The sequence below is a fragment of the Amblyomma mixtum genome, chromosome 2, assembly GCF_055824585.1.
Source record: "Amblyomma mixtum isolate Tamu chromosome 2, ASM5582458v1, whole genome shotgun sequence".
NCBI classification, from domain to species: domain Eukaryota; kingdom Metazoa; phylum Arthropoda; class Arachnida; order Ixodida; family Ixodidae; genus Amblyomma; species Amblyomma mixtum.
The window spans coordinates 44,846,089-44,874,046 of NC_143013.1; the positions used below are offsets into that span (position 1 = coordinate 44,846,089).

Here is a 27,958-nt window from a genome sequence, read left to right on the forward strand (position 1 = left end):
GAACCACCGTGAGCTGAACTGTTGCTGAGAGCACGCCTAACAAAAGTTTTTATTTATTTCGACAGCTTTACTGGCTTAATTTGTTTTATTCGTGGAATTTTATGGTTTCAATGTTTCACGGTTTCACCCAGTGTGTCAGCAGTCTCAATTTGTTTTTGTTACCTAAACTTTGGAAATATATTAGGCACTAAAAATTTTAGAAAAAGTCAGAAAATTTAAAATAAAATTCTTTTCAAAAACACAAAAATGCTTAGTTTCGATAAATTTGTTGAAATAATGACTTGGCGTCTGTCTACACTGGTCACGATTGTGGCGCGCTCTAAAAACACGTGGCGCCACCTTTTCGCTTCGTTCACGCTGGTGATCTGAGGTTCTGCATCGCGAATCCCAGGTATGTTGGTTGCAAACGCCGTAAAGAAACGTTCAGACCGGCTAAAAGATGTTGCGATCATTTTAAAATGTGCTTCGCGTGCTCGTAATGCCGGTTGTCTTAAGTCAGGCCATTGGAAATCAATAGTTTCTGCTGGTGTCGTGCCCCGTTTGTTAGGGTTAAATCAGATCGGCGTGGTTTTTGCGCATCGTGAACTCGTCTTTCGCGAACATTTGATTGTAACTAGAAAGTTTTGCAACACGAGCTAGCTTGAATCTTCAATTGCGGTTGGTGTTCTTGACGTGTGACCGCGGACACTTTAGGTTAGTACTGTTACGCCAAACTTTCAAGGCCGCTGTCACGCAACGGCAGGTAACGGCTCACCCTGGTTATGGGCGACATATTCCGGGTGCGAGGATTGTAATTGTTGGGGCTGTGCAACGTCTGTTGTTTGATTTTCATTTGATCTGTGTTTTGTTGCTCTCCATATTTAGAAAACAGGTGAAGATGAAGATCATCATCCAGTGTCAGGAGAGCCACGCCGTTGATGTGACCGGCGATGAGACAGTGGCCTTCCTCAAGGTAAGAAAATGCAGTCAGCGTCAAGCAAATGATCATGTTTATCGGAAGAAGGCTTTGCTTCTCAGCTAGTTAGAAGAAACGATGTTAACGGCACGCTCGTTGGGGTAGGCTGTAAAAGAAAGCAACGTAATTGTGCCATGCTCTCATCTCCTTTTGGCACAATGGGCTTAACGTAAAGTCACAGATGTGTGTGTGTGGGGGGGGGGAGTGGACGGGACGGGACGTAAAGGTTATCCAGCAACTGGCGATAAAAGCTTAGCACTGAAAACTGGTACTGTTTTCGCAATCGCGCTAATGCTGAGCTTCATGTACACACGAAAGCTCATGAGATGAGCGATGGCGGCACACGAAGTATTTTGCCGTGTGGCTTGACTCGTAACCTGAAAGCCCCCCCGCGATTAGCCAGTCAGACCCCCACTGGCCATTTCCGGCTTGTCACAGCATCTCAGAGATCTGACTCCACCTCAACAGGTGCGTCGTCTTGGTCGTCACCGCTCTAGAGAAACTATTTGCTGTAGCTTTGAGGCAGATCGGCAACATTTAACTGAGAACAATCTGCTTGTTGGTTACAGAGGGTGAATAACATTTTGATCGGGCTATAAGAGCCGGCTCACTGCAGTGAGAGATGCGTTTCGAGTAGCGGATACCAGCGCGTATTCTCACTTGCATATTATAGTTTGCTCACTTACAAGCAGATTGCGGTGACAGTTTACGGAGTGTTTTTAAAAAACTAAACTGTAGTGTGCAGGCACCAAACGAAAGCGCACCGGCTTGGTCATCGCAGCCGCCGCTACACCGCCGCCATAGAGAAAATGTTTCATTTGCCCTGGCTATGAGGCACAACCACGAAATTTTGAGAGAGAACTGGTTACAGGCATGTTTACTAAACTCGAGTGCGCAAGCATGGAGACCGCTGTGCACATTGCCTGCCGCCTTTGCTTGCTTGGGGGTTGTCCACTAAGTGACAGAGTAGACGGCGGCACCCATCGTTACATCACTCTTTTTTGCGCACATGGAGGCCACTCCCGCATGTGGCAAGAATTCATGGCAACGCGTTGCACGATGGCATCGCACGATAGCTGAGGGTTGCAGAACCACTGTTGCTGTGTGTTAGGGTTTGCAGGAAATATTCATCACCCAGAAGCAGCTCGTGAAACAAGCCAGTAGCAAAAGTTTTTCAGTGTGCGTAACTCCCTATCTGGCTATTTTATGAGTGAATTTTGTTTTCCTAGCGCGGTTTCAGCAAAGAAGCTGCCCGCACTTGCTGTGTCAGCCGTGCATCAAAATAGTTCATTGAAAGCTCGGTAGGAATAATAGAACAAGACAGGCTGTAATAATAGAACAAGACAGGCTGTTTTGCCATATATATTGTTAATTATATGCTAAGGTGCTGGAGAGAAACGCCACTGTGTAAAGTCTCAGCACCGCAGAACATAGTTTGGCAGCACTACACTGTGTCCCTTAGAAAAGCAGTATCACCAGAAGAGTTTTCATCGGTGCTGTTGCCACACTCTGTGTTGTTTGCACTTATAAGTGGGGGTACTAGCGCAGTTATACTTCCCTGATGATGCAGGGTCACTGAACGGTGAGGCAATCACAACTGAGTAACACTGAAAACTCTGCACTCTTATCGCCAAGTTTCGTTGCTTGATGTGGGTGTACCAGCAGCAGCGGTAAGCGATGGCCGCTGCCATTGTGCATCACGTCGCCAGGATCATCGCTTCATGAGCTTACCACTTGAAAGTTCTCGGGAAGTGTTAATCATTTAATCTTGTGCTTGAGCTTGTCAGGTTTCTTGCATTTCGATACGAGCACAGTGCACAAAATTTATAGGGAGCTTTTAACTATGGTGTCTCTTAGCCCAAATGCAGATTCATTACGTTTTATCTTGTGTACCATGCTAAATTTCTCACCACAGCTGGTTCATCAGAGGAGCTGCTTTTCAAGTGCACCCTGATTTATCTGAAGGGTGCTTAGACGATCATACTTGACAGCATGCTTCATCAATGAAAGGAGCGCCTTCTGGTCATCTCGCTTTCTATTTATTGTCAGCATATTGCCGACATTCGTTGCGCTTCCATCACAAAAAGAGAGAGGGTGGGGCTCAGATGGCCTATGAACTTTTAGAGGCCTTTGTAACTATTGAATGACAGGGAAAAAGCAGCTGTTGTAACAAATCGCTTTAGGGAAGAAATTTGACAAGCCTAGACAAAAGATTAAATGATGATACTTGGTGAGGACTTTGAGAATTTTATCCTGACTGCTGAAATCATGTTCCCGCGTGTCAGAGTTTTACCTGCAGTTGTTCGATCAGCCCTGTTAAGTCATATTTTGCTGTGTCATTGTGTATTTGGCTGCATTGTGCATATCAGCTGCTTCTAGTGCAAGCATGCCGCACTACTCGCACACTGGTGGTTTTAGTACAGCCATTATCGTGTGTGTTGGTTACAGCAGAAATGTGTAAGGTGTGATCCTTCTGGAAGAAATCGGCAGCTAATAGGGAAAGCAGCTGTATTTCAAATCCATTTCCCAGGCTTTGTGTGACTCATGACGCTAAAATTTTATTGTTTCTGTGCACAAATCATCTTTTGGGGCCAGTGGGCTGCATGACAATGCTTGGGCCATGTGTTTGAGACTTCTGACAGAGGTCATCAGTTTGTTGTCTGTGCATGTTATCTGCTGCGCCACTTCTGATCTCTGTTCACTTTGCAGGGCTACCTTCACACAGCCGAGGGCATTGCGCCTGAGGACCAGCGGCTATACTCTGATGGGGGCAAGCCACTCAACGATGGGGATGTGCTGTCTGCCTGTCTGACCGATGGTGCACTCGTCAACGCTGTTGTGCCTCTGGTCGGAGGTAAGTTCCTCTTGCCTGGTCATTTCTGGTGCGGCTGGTACTGTGAAGCATGCCTTACTTGTTACTGTGTCCATACGGGAAGGAGCACATAGCATACCTCCGCTGTCGGTCTACGGCAGCAGCGCGGCAATGCACGTTCCCTGATTTATGCGAACCCGCGCTATCAGCGCGATTGCGAAACATTTCTCCATGTTTATGACTTTCAGGTAGCGCTGTTTTCTGTAAACGTTTGCAAGGTGATTGCTCTTACATTTATTTCTTAATTTGGTTTCTGTTCTGCAATGTCCTTTCGACTCTTTTTGCGGAAACTGTAATGAAAACCTGGATGTAATGAAAAAGTTTACTTTCTTAATATTGTTATGACCAGTTAACTGTAAAGCCAACATGAAAAAGAACGGTTCTAGTGAACGTGTTCTTCGGACATTTAGTCAAGCACACTTGGCTGAACTTGCTTGCATGCAAAACAGTGTCAGCATGAATAAAACGTTTTGTCGCTGTTTTTTTTTTTCTCTTCTTCTTCTTAGCTACACATGGCTGAGCCTTATTTCATTAGAAACAAACTCTTCTTTGTGACTCCTCTATTCCGTTCGTGCTGCTCCCAGGTTGCTCCAGGATTATCGTTCTCCAGAACATGAATTGGCTAGACAACCACTGCGCATGTGGAGTTGTAGCGCTACCTTTTTGGATGCTGAGAGTATCCACGGGGGTCCTTAACATTGTGGAGCAACCCTGCTTCTACCAAACTCGGCAGCGTGCGCGAATTAAAACATTTGACGGAACTGCAAGAAACCGCTGTAGTCACGCAGTTTTCATCTTGAAAGAAGATAACAATTGCCCAGGTTCCGACCAGATAAATTTTGCTTTCACGCGAACGATTTTTGGGCAATTTTGAGGGACCATTCGATAATCTCATAATTATGGTGCTTGGACATAACTGACCATTTTTGTATCATGTACCGTCTTTGTCAAAAGTAACCAGGCTGCATGGTTTGCTTCTACCTTGTATAGTGGAGCCCTTGTGGCTTTCCTAAAGATCAAAAAGTGTTGGAAGGTAAGAAGACCCCCAGTCCTTCACTTTAACGACCATTTCAGCTTCAAGGAAGCTGTAAGGGCTCCACTGCGCGAGCTAGAAGTAAACCATGCAGCCTGGTTACTTTTGACAAAGACTGTACCTCAACAACAATATTCCAGATGGCAGCTCTTTGGCTTCAGCTCCATTTGTGTCGCAACCAAAAAATACAGTGGAACCTCGATTATACGACGTTCAGGGGACCGCGCGAAACCGTCGTATAATCCGGGTGTCGTATAATCGAAAATCAAAGAATGCGGCCAGTGGCGCTCGGCCTTGCGCCGAAAACTGTTGACCGGCTTCAAGCCCGCGGCAAGTACGCCAATCAGATTAAAAAAGACAAAACCCAGCATTTGTTGGAAACAGATTTGCAAAAAAATCTTTATTACCGTTTAAAAAAAATCGGTAATTTTTTTTTTTTTTGCACCTTTGCCCAACCTCGGCGCATCAACTTTCTTTCAAGGGCTGCCACGTCCGGCAGTAGGTCGCCAACATCGTCGCGTGCGCAAGCAAAGCGCCGGATGTTGTCGACGGTCTGCAACACGTCCGCGTAACTAGGAATGGGAGCGCAAACCTCTGCATCGTTGTCCACTTCCTCTTGGTAGGAAGTTTTATCGTGGGGCACAAGCATCCATTACTTCCATTACAAAAAGCGCCGCCTCGCCCGCTTATCTGTTTTTTCATCAGCGTCGGCTCCTGCGGGACCATCTGTTGCTGCGACCGACGCGCGTCTTATCTTTTCTCTTTATCTTTCCTCTGATCTTTTAACTCTCCTCGGCAGCGGTGGTGGCTTGGCTCACGCCAGTAGGCGGGCCCGTGCGCTTTCCTTTTCATCCTTCTCTCAGTCGCAACAACAACAGGCAGGCGGCGCCTCCTTGGGACTCCGACTGCACAGGCTCGACGAAAAAGAGAGCAAGTGCACTTGGCGACCTCGGCAACGCTCTCTTCCGCGCAAAAACGGGGGTGCTTAGATTCGCATGCAAAGTTTTTTTTTTTTTTTTCAGAAAATAGGGGGGGTGCTTAGAATCGCGAAAATACGGCACATCCCGGCCTGCGTTTGCTGACGACCTTTTTTTGACGGACGGTACGAGCCAGCCGTCGTACAACGCGGGGTCCTTCTAAAATTTGCGTCGTATAACCGAGGTTTTTAATGCATTGTCTCTATGGGGGTTTTGCCGGGACCGCACAAATTCGTCGTAAAATGCGGGTCGTCGCATGACCGGGGGACGTATAATCGAGGTTCCACTGTATTGAAAGTGTCTTAATGACCCATAAGGAATTGACTAATTCAGCTTAAGTTATTTTCTTAAAATAAGGGAACTAATTGGGGTAAACACAAATAAGAAGTACATGTGCACCACACATTTTATTACGATACCTTTAATAGTAAAAATTTTCATTTTAGGCCAGCGTCTCTCTTTCTGTGAAAACGTTGCTTTTTGACTCATCTCCCCTTAAGCAAATTGGCACTTGTGTTATGCTGTCGCAGCGCTTCTTTCACAACATGAACTTGCACCAACTGCTGTTAATAAAAGTGCACATATTTTTGCAGGCAAGGTTCACGGCTCCTTGGCACGTGCTGGAAAGGTCAAGGGACAGACTCCCAAGGTTAGATATGTTGATGGCATGCTTATGGCTGGTTTGGCCTCTTGAGGTAGATTTGTTTGTTGAAGATCAAACATGCACTTCATGCCTGTAGCAGACAAGCTGTTTTAGTGCCTGATGAAAAGGTTACTTATTCCTGTCGTTTGAAGCTATTTGTTTAACTTAGCATTATTCAGTTTCAAATTTTCTTTCATAAAGATTTCAATTCATTCCTGATGGAACTGCAACAAAAATTGTTTCTAGTTAGCCTATCAATTCCCATGCATTGAAAATGTCAGATAAAAGTTATCAATTTCCAGAACGTCATCATAATGGCTCCCCGATTGCAAAAATGTAAACAATTGGGAGGTTCTCTAAGAAAAAATTAATTACATAGCAGTAGATATGAGCTAATTTATATATCCGAGTGTCTGAGGACCACAAAACAATGCGCTAACCGGCAGGCGCATGCAGGAATTCAAATGGAAATTTGAAAACTGCTCTATCATCTCTGTGTGCAGCATTACAGCAGCATAAATTTTTGGCTGTTTTGTATTAGGGCTAGCTTTTGCACAAAGTTTTTTCGCAGTCCTCGTGCATCTCTGGTAGATAACACTTTGGCCTTGCGTTGATAAATACGTTGGAGAAGAGCGTTGCTTGAAGTATGCTAGCAGTTCGTGTGGATGTGCTGGAAGAAATTAAAATTATTCACATTTTTACACTTTGTATTATATATGCAGCACTGGGCGTTTTCGGGGTTAGTGCTACAAAGGTCGCATCCCGTGAAGCCGAAGCTAAGTTTTCCAGCCAATTAAAAACCCTATTTTTATTATTTTTGCTTGTTCATTTTTCAGTTCAGATTTACAGTAGCTGTTTATTACCGTGTGCCTATTTTTGTTTGTATTTACTAAAACACTGACAAACGCAATGCGAGATATTTGGTACGCATTGGATGGTTATGTCTGTATACCAACAGTGGTCAAAGGTGTACACTAGACGTTTGAAGCATACTGGAATCAAATCTGGTCCATACATACAGAAAGCTTGTCTGGCAGGTTACCAACAGCGCATCTGGGAATCCTTCTTTTGGTCTGCTGATGCTGCAAAGAGAAGTGATTTCCCACAGGAGCAAAATCAAGGAAACGTAAGACTAAAGCTGAGCTACGAATTGTTTTAGGGCATTTGTAGTTTGCTTGTAAGAGGCTCCCTTTTAGCTTGAGTTTGCTTTGTTTGCCCAAGTTTTCAATCCTCCTTGAAGCCCGAAGTAAGAAGGTTCCACTATATGATGGCTTTGCTGTTGACGGCGGTGCTATGACTAGTGTGAATGAGGTTGAAAAATCGAGCAGTTAGTAGCATAATGTCTGAAATTTCAGTCACTCTTATACATTGGCTCAATGGAACATGTTGCAGTTCTGCGATAAAGTCCGAATTTTCGGCCGGTGACTTGTAATCCTTCCACCGCAGCGTGAACACCTGTCTTTGAGACGTCGCAGTAATAATCTGGAATCCGTCCAAAGGAAAGCAGTACGGTTTATTTGCCGACGGTATGACAGAAATTTTTCACCTTCATCCACTCTTCCTGCCATAGGCCTTTCCCTCCTTTGTACCCGCCGTGACAATGAGTGTTTAAAATATTTTCATGGTATTGTTAATTCATCCCGCTTTGCTTCACTGTCTGAGTATTTGCATTTTTCAGCATCTTCATCTACAAATGTTGTTTCAAATCTGTGATTAGTCTGTTGCATTTCTGTTCTGTATTTTAATGGTGTTCACTTCTGAATATGTTGTCCCTCTCTGCCTTTTTTTTTTCTTCCTCCCACTCCTGCAATAGCCCCATCGGGGCTGCAGTATATGTAAATAAATAAATAAATGAGCGGTGAGGTTCCAACAAGTTAGAAATTTTTGCTGCTATGCGCCACTAAATCGTTCATTTGATGTGAACCAGCCTTTAGAGGGGGCTTGCTTTGTTGTCTTAGCCAAGAATTGTTCGCGTGTAGTTTGTGTTGCAAGTGCATGTGTTTCTCTCTTGTGACGCTGCAGGTCGAGAAACAGGAAAAGAAGAAGAAGAAGACTGGCCGTGCCAAGAGGCGCATCCAGTACAACAGGCGCTTTGTGAACGCCGTGGCCACCTTTGGACGCAGGAGGGGACCCAACGCCAACCAGGCCTCATAGATATCGGGAATGCATCGCTGTACAGCCGCCTAATAAAGGCATTCTCACCAAAATTGGCAAAAAATGGCTTCTTTTGCATTGCATTGCCCGTGAAAGGGCACCACTTCATTAGGTCATTAAGCTGTTAGGTTCTGTCTTGGAAAAATTTTGTAGTGAAATACAAGCACGTGTCACTTTTGTGCAGAAATGTAGGAGTAAACTGCAGCTGTGACTGCACTGCATGGCAACTAATTTGCCAGTACATCAGTATGTATATTTACATTAACAAGAAAGGCTATAATGAGTGGTGAAATGAAGTTTAACAGAGTACACTGTGGGGCCAGTTGGTGAAATATTTGGTACATGCTGGAAAGAATGAACTAGCTTTTGATGTTTTCTCTTGCTTTTCCGACCTTAGCAATGGCACGAGCTCTGCGCATCTAATTCAGGAGCAGCGCGAACGTCTGGAGTGGGAAGGCAGCAGCAACTCGATGTGCATGACAGTTAGTGGAGCAGCATATTCAGTTTGTTGCACAGTTTAAGACACCTATTGACCCTTAATGGGGGGACACTGGTCTTGAAAAGAAAATTTTATTAATTTAGTCATAGTGATTACATTTTCAGGGCACATGTATTTTTGTGCGCTGATTCTAGGTATGTCATTTAATTTCATGTAAAACAATTCCTTGAGCACTTATGCACATTTTATGCAACTATTTTGCGGAGAGTTTTGAAGAAAATTTGCTGCAGGAAACTCGCTGAAATGTATGCCATCAAGTTCTCTTGACACCAAGGAATACAATAAGGGTAGAATTATAATCCTGGCTCTCATAGAACTCGATTAATAGGGTACTGAAGCTGCCACTTCAGAAACAAGAATACACACTTTCCTTTTTATTTCTGAAGCGACAACTTCAAAACTCTATAACTTAAGTTCTATGATAGGCAGGAAGACATTTTCACCCTTATTGTAGTCCTTGGTGTCAAGAGAACATAATGGCAGACATTTCAGCGAGTTTCCCACAGCAAATTTTCTTCAAAACTCTCCGCAAAATACTAGCATAAGAAGAGCATAAGTGCTCAAGGAATTGTTCGACATGAAATTAAATGACATATTTAGAATCAGCACACAAAAATACATATTCCCTGAAGATTTCATAACTGTGACTTCATTAATAAATTTTTTTTTTTTCAAGACCAGTGTCCCCCCTTAAGAGAGCAACGCTAACTGCTGTGTTGCTGGTTGCATTAGCAGTTATTGGAATTCGCCGGGGACAAACTTTTTGTTTCCTTCCGGCGAGGCTTTGGGAGCAGGAATGCCAGAAACTGATTCGACTCGTTCACTGTCAGGAGTAACCTCTGTTATAATCATCCCGTGTAATTATTTTCATTACGCATGCATTTCTTGTCGTAAAGGAACTAGAAAACTGCCATGTTACATATGCTGTTTGGTGTGCTACAATGAAAGTCTGAATAGTGCCCTCCAACGGTGTTACGAGGGGAATGCAGTGCGTTAGCTGTCATTGAGCTCAATGTTCCATTCCGAAACTCGCAGCCTTCTCTGACTGGCTTCTGAGAGAGCACTTTAAGCTGAAATACCTCGGCTATAAAGACACCTCGAAGTGGCATTGACCTGGATGCAGCCAAGCATTGGTCAGCATTGCACTTGTTTACATTCATCCCTCAGCTGAATTTTTTTATCTTGCACCCTTGCACTGAAATTTCCTCAGTGTAATCCTGCGTGGGACATCGTGAGAAGGGCAGGGGTTCTAATTTGCAACCATTCAAAAACTACTGACATCTACAATGGAAGTGGCTAGGTTCTGAAGTCTCGCAATATTATCTATTGAAAGCAAACTGGCAAAAAGCATCAAAGTTGAAGAAACGATTTGCAGCTCCCATGATGAGAAAAAAAAAATTCATTTTTTTTTGTTGCTCTGTACAAAGTGAGTGACTTCATGCACCATGCACCAAATGTCAATAAGTTTTCTACCTGCATATGAAAACAGCTTTCAGAGAAAATTGAATTGCTACTTATCAGTGTAAAAGCCTTTAATAACAACACACAAGTCCCATTTCATCTTTTATGGTTGCCCTGAAAACAGAGGAGACTTCTTGGCTCTGCAGGAACCTTCTTAGCAAATCTTTGGTGCCCTTATCGTCGGAAAACAGTTGCCTACACTGAAGTTTTTTTGGGTTATGAAAGAAAGTAATCACCGGCACCTAGTTCTGAACATGAAGCTCCATGAAGCCGCATTTAAAGAGTATTTGAGAGACTTGTATATTGGTGCTCTGTTGTGAACTGACTTGCCGTAACACATTAGCCCCTCAACTCCACAAGGAATTTCGCTTTGATTTTTCCCTTGATGCCTTCATTAGTAAAGCATACGTTCCTCCAGTCGGCATGCATTTTAGCATTGAAGGACTGATTTAACTCCTCTTGTATATAACAGCTGTATCCTACCGTACGCACCTATGGGGCAGAAACGTGGAGGCTAACAAAGAGGGTTCAGCTTAAGTTAAGAACAACGCAGCGAGCTATGGAAAGGAAAATGATAGGTGTAACGTTAAGAGGGCAGAGTGGGTGAGGGAACAAACGCGGGTTAATGACATCCTAGTTGAAATCAAGAGGAAGAAGTGGGCTTGGGCAGGGCATGTAATGCGAAGGCAAGATAACCGCTGGTCCTTAAGGGTAACGGAGTGGATTCCAAGAGAAAGCAAACGTAGCAGGGGACGGCAGAAAGTTCGGTGGGCGGATGAGATTAAGAAGTTTGCGGGGATACAGTGGTGGCAACTGACAAAGGACAGGGTTAATTGGAGAGACATGGGAGAGGCCTTTGCCCTGCAGTGGGTGTAGTCAGGCTGATGATGATGATGATGATGTATTTTTGAAAAGACTGTTGCCCTAACCTTTCCAGCTGAAATCTGCACTATGGTGGTGGCAGTGGTGGCAAAAAATTTTAAGAGGCGTTTGGAGCACACAGGCCCGTGGGCCTCTGCATGACCCCACTACGGTTCGTGGCAGCCTTCTGCCAGATGGGGTCCTCGGAGCTTCCCGACACGCATTTATCATTACGTTTAAAATGATAGCTTCGATATTACGAATTGCGTACTTTGTCACAGCCTTCTTCAAATCGCTCACCAACTGTTGACAAACGGCTACCTCCTTGAGTTCACGTAGAGTATGTGGAACGTGAAACATATTTCGTGACGTTTATGTGTGTTTTTGGGTCACACTTTAGCCCCGTACTCTTGCCGAAGGTGACTTCCACACACGCACGTATCGCGATGTTTTAAAAATTGATAGCCTTTGAAATGAGGTTTCAGTTTCAGACTTCCGCAATATGTTTGAGGGTGTACTCTGCTTTTCTTCACGAAGCACTTCCATGCATGTCACGAAGGCTAGACAGCGGTAGAGGTGTCTGGTGCGGATGGTGTCATAACGTTTAGACCAATCACTAGTTTTCTGACACCGCCACAAAGCTTAATTAACACTTTAAAAAGCTCGTACGCCGCGGTGGCTAAGTGGTTACGGTGCTCAACTGCTGACCCGAAAGATGAGGGTTCTATCCCGGCCGCGGTGGTCGAATTTCGATGGAGGCGAAAGTCTAGAGGCCTGTGTTCTGTGCAATGTCAGTGTACGCTAAATAACCCCACGTGGTCGAAATTCCCAGAACCCTTCACTACGGCCTCTCTCATAGCACGAGTCGCTTTAGGACGTTTAAACCCCATAAACCAAACCAAAAGCCCGTTAATTCGGACTCCAAAAATTGGGGATTGCGGAAGAAGCATTCGAATCGGAGAATGACCCCGAAAGGTGGGACCGCATGCATCGCAGTAGATTTATTGTACAGTCTTTGTCAAAAGTTTAGAGCCCAGGGGGTTTGCTTCTAAGCCTTGTAGTGGGACTCCTGAAGCATTTGTGGCAGCCCTACCCATTGGAGGAGGCAGGACCAGAAGTCATCTTACCTTCAGGAAATTTGGAGCGCTGGAGATGCATTACGAACTACACAGTGTGGCTCAGAAGCAGACCCCCTGGGCTCCAAACTTTTGACAAAGGCTGTACATTTATTTTGCGAAACACACGGCAATATTCGCGTGCTCTTGAGATTCATGGAAATTGCACGAATGTTTGTTTCACGTTTCTGCCAACGCTCCACAATGTCGAGAGCGTCAAAGACAGATCAAAATGGCGAGGGCCTCCCCGCTATCGCGATGGAATGGGTTGGCGGTGGAGTATTGCCATGGGAGCACCAAAGACAAATTTAAACAAAATGTAATTGCATATCTGGTGAAGACAAATTTTCACGTAAAACTGAAAGCTGGAGCTCTTTTTCTGTGAAGTATGTTCGCTGGCCATTGCCAGCACGTGTTTCACAACTGTGCAGGCTACGTTATCTTGATACAAATAAACAAGTGCAGTTTGCTCTAATGCAGCAGGAGCTACTATTCTGTTGAAAACTAGATTCCTAAGATTTAAACATGCTATGCCGTATGCAAACATGGGAGGTTAGCTGAGTTGTATGTTTGGCATGCCAGATACCCAGTGGACAGCACGAAACTCAAGGTTGCACCTTTCAGCCGTACTTTTAATACCCAAGACTGTTTACCAGAAAACAGGAACCAAAAGTCACAACAAATGCAAAATTATGTACCATGTTGTAAATAGTAAGCAGTAGTGGAAGCACATACTTGCCAATAAGGCTAAAAATGTAGCTGCCTCTAGATTTCCATGGGCTGCAAAGACTGCATGTTCAGAGCAAAAGTTAATAATTGTGATGAATCCATGTACCCCCTGCTTACGTACAATCTGGCCAGATGTTTAAACTTGACGTGATGCTTAATGAAATTGTCATGAATACTTCTGACATCTGACAAAAGAACATTTTCGATCCCTCTGTTCCACAGAACATGCAACTTGATGCAAAGCTGCAGCAGAGAGAGTATAACTTCACGCAACTCAACAAAGGGCTCACTCAGCAGGCACTGACGAAACACTTTGGCAACAAAGTCCTCGTGGCACTTGATCACTGTGTCCAGATCTGTGGCACCATGGAGCTCCCCGTCAAAGACAAGTTTGCTGCTGTGCAGAACTTCCTGCATAAGACAGGCATGAAAGGAGTTCAGAAAACTCAGGGCTTGGAATCTTAAAAGTTGTAGAAAGTGAGCATTCTGCTTTACATTTGCTGTTTCACGTTCACAGCAACTGAGTTCTTGGAAATGCAGTTCTTCGAGAGCAAACTTGGCACATTTCACTTTGCAGAGAAAAACAAAAATGCAATTATACAGGTTGAGGGTAGTCTCTGTCAGTACAATTGTGACAGGCCAAGAAACGCTGTAAGCAAACACGACATTGTCAAAGCCATCCAGCCACATCCTGGGTGAGCTCCGTTTTAACCTCATGCTGAGATTTTTTAAGAAGGGGGATGCATTAGAGTGCCAAGACAAAGCTTCTTGCAAGGCAAAATTCAGGAAAGATAGATTTTGCCACATTTCCGGGGTCTTTGACAGGAGCTTGGAGAACATTTCAGTGGCAAATGAATGCATTATATCACCAGCAAGCATGAGAAAGTGATCATGAATGACTTCAATCTGCCCCGAAAGTTCGCACTCAGATTTGAGAAAATGCAGAAACTTGGCACTGTTTTGTGAACACCTTTCAGCCACAGCACTTCTAATGGCTTGCTGGATTTGAGGCAGTCTGCAGGGAAAAGAGTATGTTTCACTACTTGTGTCCCCGGGCTTCTTCCCAGGCTTCAGGTTGATCAGTCCGTAACAGCTAACTTTTGTCGACCACTCTTCCATTTCCGCAGATATTTTTTCAATGTTTTTCAGTGCTCTGGCCTCATCTCCGTCTGTTTCCAGTTGGCTTCCCAAGCAGCGAATTCTGTGGACAATTGAAGCATAGAGTGTTCCTGGCTTACTCTTCAGCACATCTTTCTTGCTCTGCGTTGCGTGTGCCAAGTGCTCCATAGACTTGCCGGCAGACGTGAGTGACACAAAATGCGAGCCCAAGACGCTGTCTAAGCAACCAGATTCACAAATGTATAGAGATTCCTTCCAATACCTGGGGTCTTCTAACGAAATGTCAGCAACTCTTCTAATTGGAAACTCTTGATACGGATCAACCAATTTCCCACTGCTGCTTAACTCGTCGATGAAGTCAATGTACGGCTTCGCTGTGTCTAAGTAAAGCCCCACCGTTTGTGGCAGCACGTTTTCTTGGCTCACAACTGTAGCACTCTCCAAAGCCTGTTCAAGAACTCTAAGCAACTTCACTGAGCTCTCCACAGGTTTGGCGGGGGACGCAGGAGAGACAGCACTACAATAAATGCCATATATGTGGCTCACGAGCTCAAAGTAGGGCTCCATTTCTTTTAAAAGCATGGCTAGTGTCAACGTGTCTCTCTGCTCCATTACCCTTCCCTCAAGGTGCACAAGACGCCGGTTGTACGGAGCCAGTTGTACCAAAACAGAGTTCGCGAAGGCTTGGAAAGTTAACGTCCCCGCGACAGTTCCCGACGTTCCTGAGCCTACAACTGACGAGACGAAGTCGAGCAAATGCACAACATAAGAAGCGTGGCGGCATATTTCTTCTAAGGTGTTCTTCATGGAGGCCTGAGTCACATGTGACAACATAAACTTGTCATTTACAACGAACTGCGTTCCGTTCCACGAAAACACGAACAGTTCTTTCGTGCCGCGCATCATCCACAGTGCCTCGCGAAGTAGAATGCGCTCAGTCAGTATGCTGTGCTCTCCCGTGGGAGTCACAACACCGCAGCTGTCCAAGTACGCCTCCCACTCTTTGACAAGGTTCGAGGAAATCGAGGTGCTTTCCGAAGCCATGACGGGTGCGCTGCACCGGCTCCAGTAAGGCGGCATGACGTGGTCTTGAAGCGCCATCGCAGTAAATCTGGATAGAAAACAGCGGAGAATAACATAAACATGCTACACTCCGCAGCCGACAGTTCAAACGGTATTTCAGGTTGCTTTCATTACGAGGCTGTCTTTGATAAGAGCGAATATTTGTAAACGGCAGCGCGCTCAACAGTGCTTACTTGTCTTGGCCTGTCAGTGGTTAGGCTTGGATGCGTTCGTTGGTGTGGCTTCGGCTTTTATGCTACTGATCGAATCCGACATTAGAAAAGTCGAGAAAAGCTCTTTTCCGTGTCGTGGTTTCATCGTGGTGTGCGCGTGTTAGAGCGTCTGGTTTGGTGTGGCGGTATCTAACGGGCACTTGACTGTGAAACGCTTGAGAAATGGCTATTCACGATCAGGTAATAATGCGGAAGATCAAGAAGCGCCAGAAGAACAGAAAAAAACTTCGGGCCCTGAAAGAGCTGGAGGACGAATTTCGACAAGGTGATCCGTCAGTGCTCATGTGGAAGCGTGTTGCCAAGAATTAGTGGCTCTGTTCACTGTCAGGTTATACTTTATCATAGCAGCACGCCCGTGTACTGAACAGCGTTTGTTTGATGCGTGCATGCCCGTCCACAACTTAAAATGACAATTGTTTCCCTGGTTACCAGTCTACATTTTAGCTACCACTGATACTATGGTCGCGTACTTTCATCGGATTCTCTAATTCGGCTGCCTGTTGCCGCTTTAATTAGGAACCCTACTCGCAGCACAGGCCGGCGAAATCACTCACTCATGAGTCAACTCACTGGGGCTTATTCCAGCTCACAGTCTGTTCATGATACGAGTTGTCACTCCGGACCACGGTGCTCCGGACTCGCGATCAGACCAAGATCTGAGTCGTGAGTTCAGACCAAGACCTACTGATTTTAGTCGTGAGTGACTCCGGAAGCCGATCGTACTCCGGACTCACTTTCAGATCATGATCCGAGTCGTAAGTCCGGGCTCGGGCTCAGGTGACGACGGTATGTGCTTAGTTTAATTTTTGCTACTTCGTTTGCTGATAGCCAAGGGGAAGAAATATTTACGGCCACGACCAAGGACGGATGAAGCTGAGGCAGCTTCTCGATATGTGTTGGCGATCGAAGAGGATTCTGTAGAAATGAGGAAGGCGGCGTTTTGTCCATTTAATTTACACAGGTGTGGTAATGAGTTGCATAGGGATATTGTTCATGAACTATCGAGCAAAAAAAAAGTGGGGCATTTTGTGTCCTGCACAAAAATGAGCATTGTCGTCAACTCTTTTGCCACAAAATAAATGCTATCCTCGGAATTCTGGAAAACCTAACCCTTAAAATGAAGAGCCCTGATTATAGTTTCTTGTGCTGAATAAAGTGCCTTTGTACCTTTGTTGCACAGACAAAATGCCCAAGCAGGAAGAGGAAGATGAGATGGTTGACGAGCAACCAGAGGAGCAGCGAAAACAGGATGAGCCTGCTGCGCTTGAGGAAGAAGATAAAGCCGGTAATGATTAGGGCACTGCTTTGGGCGGGTTTTTTTCATCCTTTGATGTTCTCTTTGCATTGAGCCAGTGTTAACAAGTACTGTTATTGCCATTGATACTGAGTGAGACAGGTACTGGGAAAACATGCTTGAAGTTCTCTGGCCTTGTGCAGTGAGGCCGTAGAACCATAGCTGAGGCCTCGGTCAACCAAAATTATGTGCCCGCACTTCTACAAGAAATTATCTTTCTTGTGGCGAGTAACATGAGTGGAAAGTGGCCTGATACAGGTTTGATTAACTGGCTTATAAAAATTGAAGCTGAAAACAGCACCGCTAGACAAATGTTTTTTTTTTTTTTTCAGACAAAGATGCTGATGAAACCAAAGCAGAGGAGACAGAGCCTGAACCCCGTAAGTTTTTGTCCTGTTTAATCCTAATATTGGAAATGATATTTATGTATACATGCAAAAGGACCGAATGGCGTCTTGATGCATAACAAAAAAAAGTAGAAATTGGGGTAGAAATAACTCCAGTGTGAACTCAACAGAAGTGAATTGAAATTTTGCGATGGCCATCTAAGTGGACCTTGTTAACACTGTGGGCTTTGAGGCAGTGCAATGCTCAAGATTATTGCCTTGCGTTTTTCGGTGTGCATCGACTCAGTGCCCGGATGTTTTGCTTACATCGAAATGCAGCCTCTGCACTCAGAATCAAACCCATGACATTAGGCTCAGCAGCTTTGTACTGCAGACGCTGGGCCACTGCAATAGGTAGATATCTAGTGTTCAGGCAGAAATTACTGTGATGTGAAATTGAGGGGTATTGGTTTCATGCAGTTTATTCACTCATTTCTCTGAAGGAATGTGTTTCAGAAATCTAACTTAGTTTACATGGCTGGTTAAAAAATTCAAGTTTAATCTTGGAAACAAGTGAATTGTCATGTCTAATTTTTGATACTTCGTTGCCTACTCTTTTGCTACAGTACCGGGTACAAGTTTTGGAGTGCTGTCAGACACCCGATTTAGCTCCCTGCAAGGGAAGGTTTCGGAGGCCACACTGAAGGCTATTGAGACCATGGGATTTAAACAGATGACAGAAATACAAGCCAAGACCATTCCACACTTGTTGGAAGGAAAGTAAGTTTGCGAATGAGAGGGTCATGACTGATGATTACTTGTGCTGCTAAGAGAAGTGGTCATGTTATGGTCCTTTTCTTATTTTTCGTATTTCCTTCTTTACCTCAGCTCACAAGTTGTTTGCGGCACTGTAAAAGGTGCAGTTTCCTTGTCCTTTCAGGTGCAAGGAAGACAACAAGTAGTCCTTGGAATACTTGAACAGTGTTGTGACTACTTTTCGAATACTTTTCGAATAGTTATTTCTCTAATTGAAAAGGTAGTTGGTGGTGTTCTGAAAGCATAGCAAGCGTTTCATTCACTGCTTAAATTAGCAGAGAAGGCCCGTAGGAACACAGCACTGGGGAGGCTTGCCGCGAAGTGGTGAGTCGCCATTCGTAAGCATGGCATCCACCGAGCTGGCCAAGCCTCCTGCGTGCAGCAGCTGTACACGGTACTCTTGCCTTCCCAGGGATGGAGCCACCAGTCGTGGGGTGAGAGGTGCAGAGGAACACGTTTTGCAGCACACAACATTCTGATGTGCCTTCACAGTGCCGCAAACAACTTGTGAGATGGATTATAGAGTGGCTACGACTTGGGCATGGAACATGCTCTTTGTACTACAAACTGAACATGAATATGTGAAACCTTTTGAAGTATAGAGTGGCCACGGCTTGGGCATGGAACATACTGTTGGTACTACAAACTGAACATGAATATGTGAAACCATTTGAAGTATAGAATGACCACGACTTGGGCATGGAACGCACTATTGGTACTACAAACTGAACATAAATATGTAAAACCTTTTGAAGTGAATCTTTTGATTTTTCACTGCCAATCAGCGAAGCGGTTTGAACTACCTTGTAGTAGATATATATTTACTGTAGTTTTGTTTAGCTTACACTAGCGCTTGTGTGCTTCAGGAAAGTTTGCCTTCTCTGAAATTTTTGATTTTAGTGCATCTGAGATAAATGAGAGCTCACTTCCTGTTGTTATGATAGCTGTGCTTGGTGCACTGGACCTGGGACCAAAACTAGATAGATGGTCTGAGGGTGCTAAAACTATAGCATCACCTCATTGTGGACCATAAATTCACCATATGTGTGCCTGATGACCTATGTGTTAGGCGTTAACCCTTGAGGAAGGCAGTCTGCTTTGGTGGTCCTGTCTTCCCTGATGCACGTCTGATCTTTGGAAAGGAACAAAGCATCCCTTGACACTACAGTCAGTCTAAAAGCATCCTTGTGTCGCATCTTTACAATGTGGGGCTGTAAAGCTAAATTTTCACTAGGTTTGAACACATAATTTGTGGCATGTCGCTCTGTGACATGAAACTTTTTGGTTTTTTTGAGTGGCCACATTTTAAAAATGGCTCGCTAACTGATAGGTGGCAGCAAGATCGGTTTCTTGATAGCACAAGATGAACATCGGCTAATGTTTTGACAAGAGGACTTCTCTTCTTCTGTGTCCGGGTGAAGATGTCTTCTTGCCGAAACATTGGCTGGCAGGCCAAGGCTTTCCTCCAGCCCATCGTGCATTTATTTATTTTATTTATTTATTTTATTTATTTAGTACATACTGCAGACCCTTTTCAGGGTCCAAGCAGGACAGGCATATATTCTTAAAACTCAAAAGATACAGAACACAACGAAAAGAAATATACATAAAAATGAGGAGACAAATATTGCAAACTATTACGATGTCATAACATGGTTCCAATCGGATATTGTCCGCGGAAAAAACGAATATTTAAAACAGTCAGTTTTCGCAAAATACGGTGTCAATGAGTGAATGTGATGAAGTCGGGTATAATGTGTGGTTAAAGGGGATATGTACTGTGAAGGATCCAAAGCAAACTTATGGTATAGTGTTCTGAAGCTGCTGATAACTGATATGAGGCAGCTTCATAACTGATAGTGTTATGAAGCTGCCTTGGGAATGGGGCTGTCATTGTTGTGGATAGAGACACCCCGCCTCCTGGTTTCCAGGGATGTGGTGGCAGCTGCCAAGACGGGCAGTGGCAAGACCCTTGCGTTCCTCATCCCTGCGGTGGAGCTCTTGTCCAAGCTCAAGTTCATGCCACGCAATGGCACGGGAGCCCTGGTGATTGCGCCCACACGGGAGCTGGCCATGCAGACCTTTGGCGTGCTCCAGGAGCTGCTGTCGGGCCAGAACCAGACGCTGGGCCTCATCATGGGAGGCACCAATCGACAGTCCGAGGCTGCCAAGCTGGCCAAGGGCGTCAATTTCCTGGTTGCCACACCAGGGAGGTTGCTCGACCATCTCCAGGTTTGTTGTGGTTCAGTGGCTTTGGTGTTGAGTTACTGATCCTGAGGCCACAATCCCGGCTGTTGCGGCCACATTTTGATGGAGGCGAAATGCAAAAACGCTTGTGTGCTATATGACATGAGCACGCAGGTGCTCTAAATTAATCCAGAGCCCTCTACTACAGCATCTCTCATAGCCCTCGTGTTGCTTAAATCCCACAGTTTACCGTTTACTTGCAGTCTGTAGCAGTACCATTACCATAATCTGCGAGTATGTTTTTGCAGGCTAGTTGGTGCCTAAGCATTCTGGGTTTTTTGCGCAAAAGACACGACACAAAAGAAACGAGGTAGACAGGACAAGTGCTTACTAACAACTCAGGTGTTTATTGACGGAACATTTGCTTAAATACAGCAGCTGCTCTTATCAAACAAGAAGAGGGAAAGAAGAGACTTCGCATACATATATATCAGATCAGCACAGATCCCATCATCGCACGAGTGAATGCATGTTTTGAGCTCCAATTCTGCGCAAGATAACTGATTTCTTTTTTTTTTTTCAGTTATCTTGCGAAATCAGTTATCTTGCGCAGAATTAGAGCTCGAAACATGCATTCACTCGTGCGATGATGGGATCTGTGCTGATCTGATATATATGTATGCGAAGTCTCTTCTTTCCCTCTTCTTGTTTGATAAGAGCAGCTGCTGTATTTAAGCAAATGTTCCGTCAATAAACACCTGAGTTCTTAGTAAGCGCTTGTCCTGTCTACCTCATTTCTTTTGTGTCATGTCTTTTGCGCAAAAAACCCAGAATTACCATAATCAATGGCCGTGATGAAGAGAAGACAAAGCAGCAACTTGTCCTCGTGCACGCCGCTCGAGTCCAGAGCGAGCAGTTCGGTCAACAAGCCTTTGGTTCAGGCAGTGTCTGCGCTTGAAATTCTTAAATACAGCCTACTATTCCTTCTGTGGCCTCACTTTCCCGGGCGAGTCTACGCAAACATAACACCCTATGCCCACAGAGTACCTTTACTTGCGAGGGTTTTCTATTTCGTTTATGTCTTGTGGAAGTACCACATTTAAACATATACAATGTGGCTACGAATATAAGGCAAGTTTGATTCCATGTGAAAACCAAAGCTCTGCATGATCATGGCGTCGTCTTCTGCGGCCTCAGCGTCATTTAAGGGGCAATAGTTAAGAAACGCATGACACAGTCAGGCATGGTAAAACCGCCCATACAGTGCTGCTGCACCTTCGCTTTTGCCACCGCTTCCCCGTGCCTCGCGCTGCCGTACTACGAATGTGCGCGTTTTTTTTCCCTTTTCTACTCCTCACTGCAGCTTTACTGGCTTTCCTTTCTCAGCGACCCGCGCCGCCTTCTTCCTACTTCCTACGTTCATTGCCAGCTTTACTTTTTCCCGTGCGCGCTTCGCCTCACGGCCTCAAGGGCTGCATAAAGTTGGCTTCTCCTCTCTACTTTTGAGAGTGGTGGCGAAGCCATCTCAAGGAGCTTCGTTTTATCGTATTTGGTATCCTTTGCCTCTGAGTGTTGGCCTTACGATTGTAAACTTCGCGCGTGCCGCGATGTCATCATTCCACGGGAAGTACATCGTCGCGGCCAGGCGCTCTTTACTGTAGTCGTTTCTTCGAGAAAAAAAAATGTACAGTCGGCTATAGAAGGCGAAATGGGACCGCAACTTCACTTTACTATGCTAGAGTTATTACTATATCCGAGTTTACTATAGCGGGGTTCTTCTGTATTTTGAATCTTGGGCTAATCTTGGGCAATGTAATTAGGGGTAGGCTCACCAGACTACGTAGTGATGGGCTTTCAATATCATTGTTTTCAGAACTCTTCTGAGTTTGTGTACAAGAACCTCCAGTGCCTCATAATTGATGAGGCTGACCGCATACTTGACATCGGCTTTGAAGAGGAGATGAAGCAGATCCTCAGGATCCTGCCTAGTAAGTCCACTTGTTGAAGGCTTTGCCCGGCACACTGCTTACTCAGACTTAATAGCACTCCATAAATGTTGTAGCAATGCATCCAAGTACTTCTCTGTCCTTTTGGCTCAGCTCTGCCACATTTTGGACAGGGTAGACAGAGGATGCTTTCAGCAAAGTGAAATGGTTATTCTTAGGACTTGCCAGCACTATAGTATCTATATGGTCTTGAAGCACACCAGCGCTACATAAGATCTAAAAAAATTTTTTTTTCCCTCACCTTCAATGACAGAGCGGAGACAGACAATGCTGTTCAGTGCCACACTGACGAAGAAAACGGAGGACCTGGTGAAGGTTGCTCTCAAGAGTGAGCCTCTCTACATTGGCCTCGATGAGAACAAAGAGCAGGCCACTGTGGAGGGCCTCGAACAGGTGCGCTCTTCCACGATCACAACAAGCTCGGTTTAGCCGCGGGGCTGATAACTATACCTGTACAGACTTCCCAGATTTGTCATTTTGTAGTTTTCTTTGCCCCCCATTTTTTTCATGATGGTGACTAAGGGTGTTTTTGTTTCTTTCATGCCAACAGAGTAACATGCTGTACATTATTAGCATGCGATTATGCTGCTTTATGCTGTCTTTTCTGCATGATAGGATGTACAAGCCTCTTTTCGATTTTTTGTACAGGGCTATGTGGTGTGCCCATCTGACAAGCGATTCCTGCTGCTGTTCACATTCCTCAAGAAAAACAGAAAGAAGAAAGTGATGGTGTTCTTCAGCTCCTGCCTGTCAGTCAAGTACCACCATGAGCTACTGAATTACATCGACTTGCCCGTCATGAGCATTCATGTAAGTTGACATGGTCTCACTGTCGGTGTCACGCAATTTGCACACACTGGGAAAAGTGACAGTGTAAGCTGTGTTTCCATATGAGGGCACAGTTGTCTCTTTGACTGTCGGATGAGCTAATGTCATGGCATGCGACACGCTATTGTTGACAGCAGCATCTGCCATGGAGAAACACCATCTGCATAACAAATGACAACAGCATGGGCCTTCTTTATGCAACAGTGCAGGCTGCAATTACCTGGTTTAGTTAAACTTATGTGTGCAAGACATGTGACAAAGCAATTTCAATAAAAGAGCTGAGAGATGAATAGGCAGTAATGCAGCTTTAAATTAAACTCTGCCATTTCTGTTTCTAAATGCTGTAAAATGCCACTATGAACCCTTAACGTGGATTCTTATTTTGACAGCAGTGCATGGTCGGTATAGATTCAGGAGCATGATGAGACAACAGCACGTTGACATGGGACACAAGAAGAGGCTACACAAGACAGGACACTGACGAACAACTGAAAGTTTGCCGTTCCTGCATGCGGCGATATTCAAGGAGGAAGAGTGGCAGGAATGAGAAGTTACAAGAATAAAAAAATGTCAGTCAATTTGGGTGATTAGGCCAAATGCGGATAGGTGCGCTAGCATGACGACAACTGGTCAGTTGTCGGTTGGAGCTACGACCTACTACACAGTACCAGGCTACCATTTAATACCACCCCAACTTCTTCTTCCGTTTAGCTACTGCGCAAGCATAATTCGAGTCATGTTCTCCTCCTAACGGCTGCTGCTCATTTCGCTTAGCTGGGTGCGCTTAGAGGCGGTGCCTGGTTACCACCGTCTACATCTTGGCAAGTAAGCCACCTGGTGGGCAGGTGAGCAGCCTGCCACTAAACCGGCCTCAGACAGACAGAAAAAAACATGAAATGCCCAAATGCGGGTAGTGGCTGCTAGCGCACTAAAAGAAACTAGTAAGAAATGCTGCCCTGCGAGTTCCTTTCTGTAGGATTGGGTCAATTTTTTTCATTAATTGTTCAACTTCACATGATCATATTACAAGAATTTTGTTTTGGGACCATCAGTATTGTTCCATCGTCAGTGCAGTGAGGAAGAAAGTGCAATTGCTGCATGTTTTTAACTTCCAAGTTGAGAATTTGATCCAGTTCTTATTAGTGTAATGGTGATGCAGTTCCGTTTCATTCCTTTCATTCTGTTACATTTGTGCACACTGTAAGGTATCTGTTGTTCTCAAAATAAAGCAAAACATAATTTTATAATGGTAGCTTAAAAAAGCTGATTGGGGCCAATGTTTACCATACAGAATGAGAGTAGAAATAAGCAGAGTAGGACTCGTAGTGGTTTTCTAGACTTCTAGACTGCTTTTGTAGAAAAATTTTGTCTCTTCACATGACTATGATGAATCTGGAATAAACTAGACTCTGGAAAGGTAACTGCCCAACTGTGCTGTTTGCTTATATTCTGATGTGTTTGCTGAAATGCTAGTGTTAGTGAGTTTACACATCAAATTGAGATGAGTTTTTTTGTTGTTGTTTCCACAGAACTCGGTAAACTTGAAAAGAAGTCAGTATAGGTTTGCAACTGTGTGGTCACGAGTAGGACATTGATTGCTCTTTTCTTTCTGAGGGACACGCTTGACACGCATGGATTTTCTTTGGCACTAGAATAGGCAGAAGCCTTTGTAATTCTTTTTTTGAACTTTGACAAAAATTGAAGCCAGCATACCGGTGGAACTGAACACTTAGTATCAGTAGTGTACTTGAAATGTGTAGGTAGGTGCGTGTGTACATTTTCTATGCCTTGTGCAGGCATGGGAGAGAGTGCTACAAGAGTGCTTTTCTGTTCTCCAGTGGTTTCCTTCCAAGAAGCCATAGTCGAGAGAAGCTTTGAAGAGAGATTGTATATTGTGCAACTCTTGAGCAAGGATTTTGAGTTATTTTGTGTGCATCTTTCAGGGAAAGCAGAAACAGGCCAAACGAACGACAACATTCTTCCAGTTCTGCAATGCCGAATCTGGAATCCTACTCTGCACAGATGTGGCTGCCAGAGGCCTTGACATACCAGAGGTTGACTGGATCGTGCAGTATGACCCACCTGATGACCCCAAGGTTTGAAGGCTTCTATTTATTTGCCTTTCCATTGCTAGCACCATTTGTCATTCTCGTCTACAAGATATAAAATATTTACGGGGCAATCGGACACCTGATGCAAAAAGCAGTTGGATTTACTCTCAATGATTACTTTGATGCTTCTACTCAAATGAATGCTTTTACTGTAAGCCGAGGCTTTGCACGCTCGACAGAATTTTTCTGGAGGGTGAATGGGCGGGGATGGGTGGGGAGGTGGCTGGTACTTCTGTAGGGTGGCGGCTTCACTCTCCGAGGCTAGAGACAAATGCTGTAATTTTCGCATTGTGACATTGATTCTGCTTTCACAGTAAAACAAACAAACAAAAAGATATTACCCAAACTGTAGATGTGGGCGTGGTGTGGTTTGCAGCTTAGTGCCTCAGGGCCCTGCATAGTAAGCTTGGCCAAGTGGATCTGGCATCACTGCTGCACATGTGTTTAGCAGAACCCCGCAGCTGTATTGCTCAGTGGTTCAGTTGTTGACCCCTGCTCTGCAACATGCCGTTCTGTCTCCACTGCTCTGGTTGACCTTCAGCATGACTTTGGCTGCTCTGATGTTTTCAGTTTTGGTCCTGCACAAAAATTGCCTCTGAGCATTTCACAAGTAAAGGTGAAAGTTGATTTCGTGTGGCCAAGTCTTCTTGGCGCAGCTGCGATCGTTCCTTGTGCAAACTGCTGCGGCTGAATGTGCAGGAGTACATCCACCGAGTGGGCCGCACAGCCCGAGGCGAGGGTGGCAGTGGCCACGCGCTCCTGATTCTGCGGCCAGAGGAGGTGGGCTTTCTGCGCTACCTCAAGGTGGCCAAAGTACCCGTGCAGGAGTTTGAGTTTTCCTGGGCGAAGATCGCCAACATACAGCCGCAGGTGAGCGGCTGCGCAGTGCTTTTTGGGTTCCTCATGCATGCCTCCGTGCCCACCTTTATTTTGGGATTCACCGTACTGGTATCGCTTATAGCAGGCTGTTTCAGTTGATTTTAACAATTTTGCGAATTTCTTGAGGGACCATACATCTGCAGGCTCCTTATCTACCCGCTGCGGTGGCTCAGTGGTTAAGACGTTCGGCTGCTGGCCCGAAAGACGCGGGTTCAATCCGGCTGCGACGGCTGAATTTCGATGGAGGCGAAATTCCAGAGGCCCGTGTACTGTGCAATGTCAGTGCACGTTAAAGAACCCCAGGTGGTCGAAATTTCCGGAGCCCTTCACCACGCCGTCCCTCATAGCCTGAGTCGCTTTGGGACGTTAAACCCCAATAAATCAAATAAAATCAAAGCTGTTTATCTGCATGCATGTTCAGCTAGAAAGAACGGAAGCCTAGGCAAGCAGGGTTCCTCAACACCTTTTGAAAGCCGTTGGGGACTGCTGAGGCTAAAAAGGTTGGGATCCCCTTCTTATAATGTGCAAAATGTAAAGGCCCATGTTAACATGATTTTTTATCTTCTTTATGACTGTCATTTCTCTTTTGTGCTACGTCTGCACTAACGTAAACAGTCCCGAGTTATTTAGCCTAACTGGGTACTGTGTAACCTGACCTTGCTTGGAAGCAATGGAAGCGTGAATGAGCTGACACAAACAGTACAGCATTATTGAAGAGCCAAATGTTCATTGAAAAAATCACGCACATACATAAATACATGGTGTTGCTGCTGGTTTCTTTTTTTTTCTGTTCTATTTCTTGCACAGTTGGAGAAACTCATCTCGAAAAACTACTACCTGCACATGTCAGCGAAGGAGGCCTACAAAGCATATGTTCGAGCTTATGACTCACACCACCTCAAGTCCATCTTTGACGTCAACACGCTGGACCTCATTCAGGTTGCCAAGTCCTTTGGATTTTTGGTGCCTCCGAATATAGACCTACGTATCCTTTTGCACCGTGATGCTCACACGAGTTAGGTGAAGCGACAAAGCAAAATTATCCTTGCAGTATTGCTCTGCAGCTGATGGGTACTGGGACTTGGGCAGTGGTCAGTCCATTTTCAAAAACACCACTTTAGTGGCTGGAATGCATGGCTGAAGTATTTGATTTGTCTGCTTTGCATTTTGTCCCAACCACTGGATTTTAAGCACCCAATTTTTTTTTGGCGCAACGGAAAGCTTACTGTCTAAGGTGCTTGATTCCACAACGGTTTTGCTAGAAATGCTGTGAAGATTTTTGCTGAGTTTTCGACCAGTGGTTGCCCTCGATTTTATGCATCCCAATGCTGGAAACCACGACAGTCATGTTTTAGTATAAGAGCAGTGCCCATTTCAGTTTCCACACCAAAAGCAGTTATGGCAGCAAGCGCATGCTTTCTTAACTAGATGTCCCAGATGTTGGCAGCATGAAGGCAAGGCCCAGGAAAAAGGGCAGGGCTGCAAACTACGGCTACGAAGGAGCACCACCCAAGAAGCGAGAGAAGTCCGTCATCTACAGGCCGGTCCCAGTTGGTACCACAGACAAGAGAAACAGGCAGTTCTCGCATTAGAGGGACTGCCGGAACCACCACGCACTGATCGAACCATTAAAATTGCAACATTTCCAACTGTTTTTCCCCCACCATCATCACGGCAGTTTTGTGGCCTCAGTGGAATGCAATATGTACAGTTCTGGCTTCCTCTTCCGGCAGAAGTAAAAACTACATAATCATGCTTGCCAGCAAGTGCAGTCTTCCCTTTTTTTTTCTTGTCTGGG

The 27,958-nt window shown here is 45.0% G+C and overlaps 3 protein-coding genes across 3 annotated transcripts; 2 read left to right on the plus strand and 1 right to left on the minus strand.

Moving 5' to 3' along the window:
• The first annotated feature begins 280 nt into the window (after positions 1-280).
• On the plus strand, positions 281-8,687 carry RpS30 (ribosomal protein S30). Its single transcript, XM_089571430.1, has 5 exons — positions 281-391; positions 865-952; positions 3,665-3,809; positions 6,431-6,486; positions 8,503-8,687. Exons 2-5 carry the CDS (start codon positions 878-880, stop codon positions 8,632-8,634), a joined length of 408 nt encoding a protein of 135 aa, XP_089427556.1. The 5' UTR covers positions 281-391; positions 865-877; the 3' UTR covers positions 8,635-8,687.
• A 3,828-nt stretch (positions 8,688-12,515) lies between these two features.
• Positions 12,516-15,681, minus strand: LOC149359180 (gamma-tubulin complex component 5-like). The gene has a single exon (XM_089571431.1). It carries the CDS (start codon positions 15,517-15,519, stop codon positions 13,336-13,338), a length of 2,184 nt encoding a protein of 727 aa, XP_089427557.1. The 5' UTR covers positions 15,520-15,681; the 3' UTR covers positions 12,516-13,335.
• Positions 15,682-15,758: 77 nt separating this feature from the next.
• pit (probable ATP-dependent RNA helicase pitchoune) lies at positions 15,759-27,829 on the plus strand. The gene is made up of 12 exons (XM_089571432.1): positions 15,759-15,978; positions 16,894-16,998; positions 17,340-17,387; positions 17,960-18,113; positions 20,081-20,381; positions 22,210-22,324; positions 22,596-22,735; positions 22,991-23,152; positions 25,114-25,266; positions 25,981-26,151; positions 26,968-27,145; positions 27,598-27,829. The coding sequence occupies exons 1-12, from the start codon at positions 15,876-15,878 to the stop codon at positions 27,750-27,752; spliced, it is 1,785 nt and encodes a 594-aa protein (XP_089427558.1). The 5' UTR covers positions 15,759-15,875; the 3' UTR covers positions 27,753-27,829.
• The last annotated feature ends 129 nt before the right edge of the window (positions 27,830-27,958 follow it).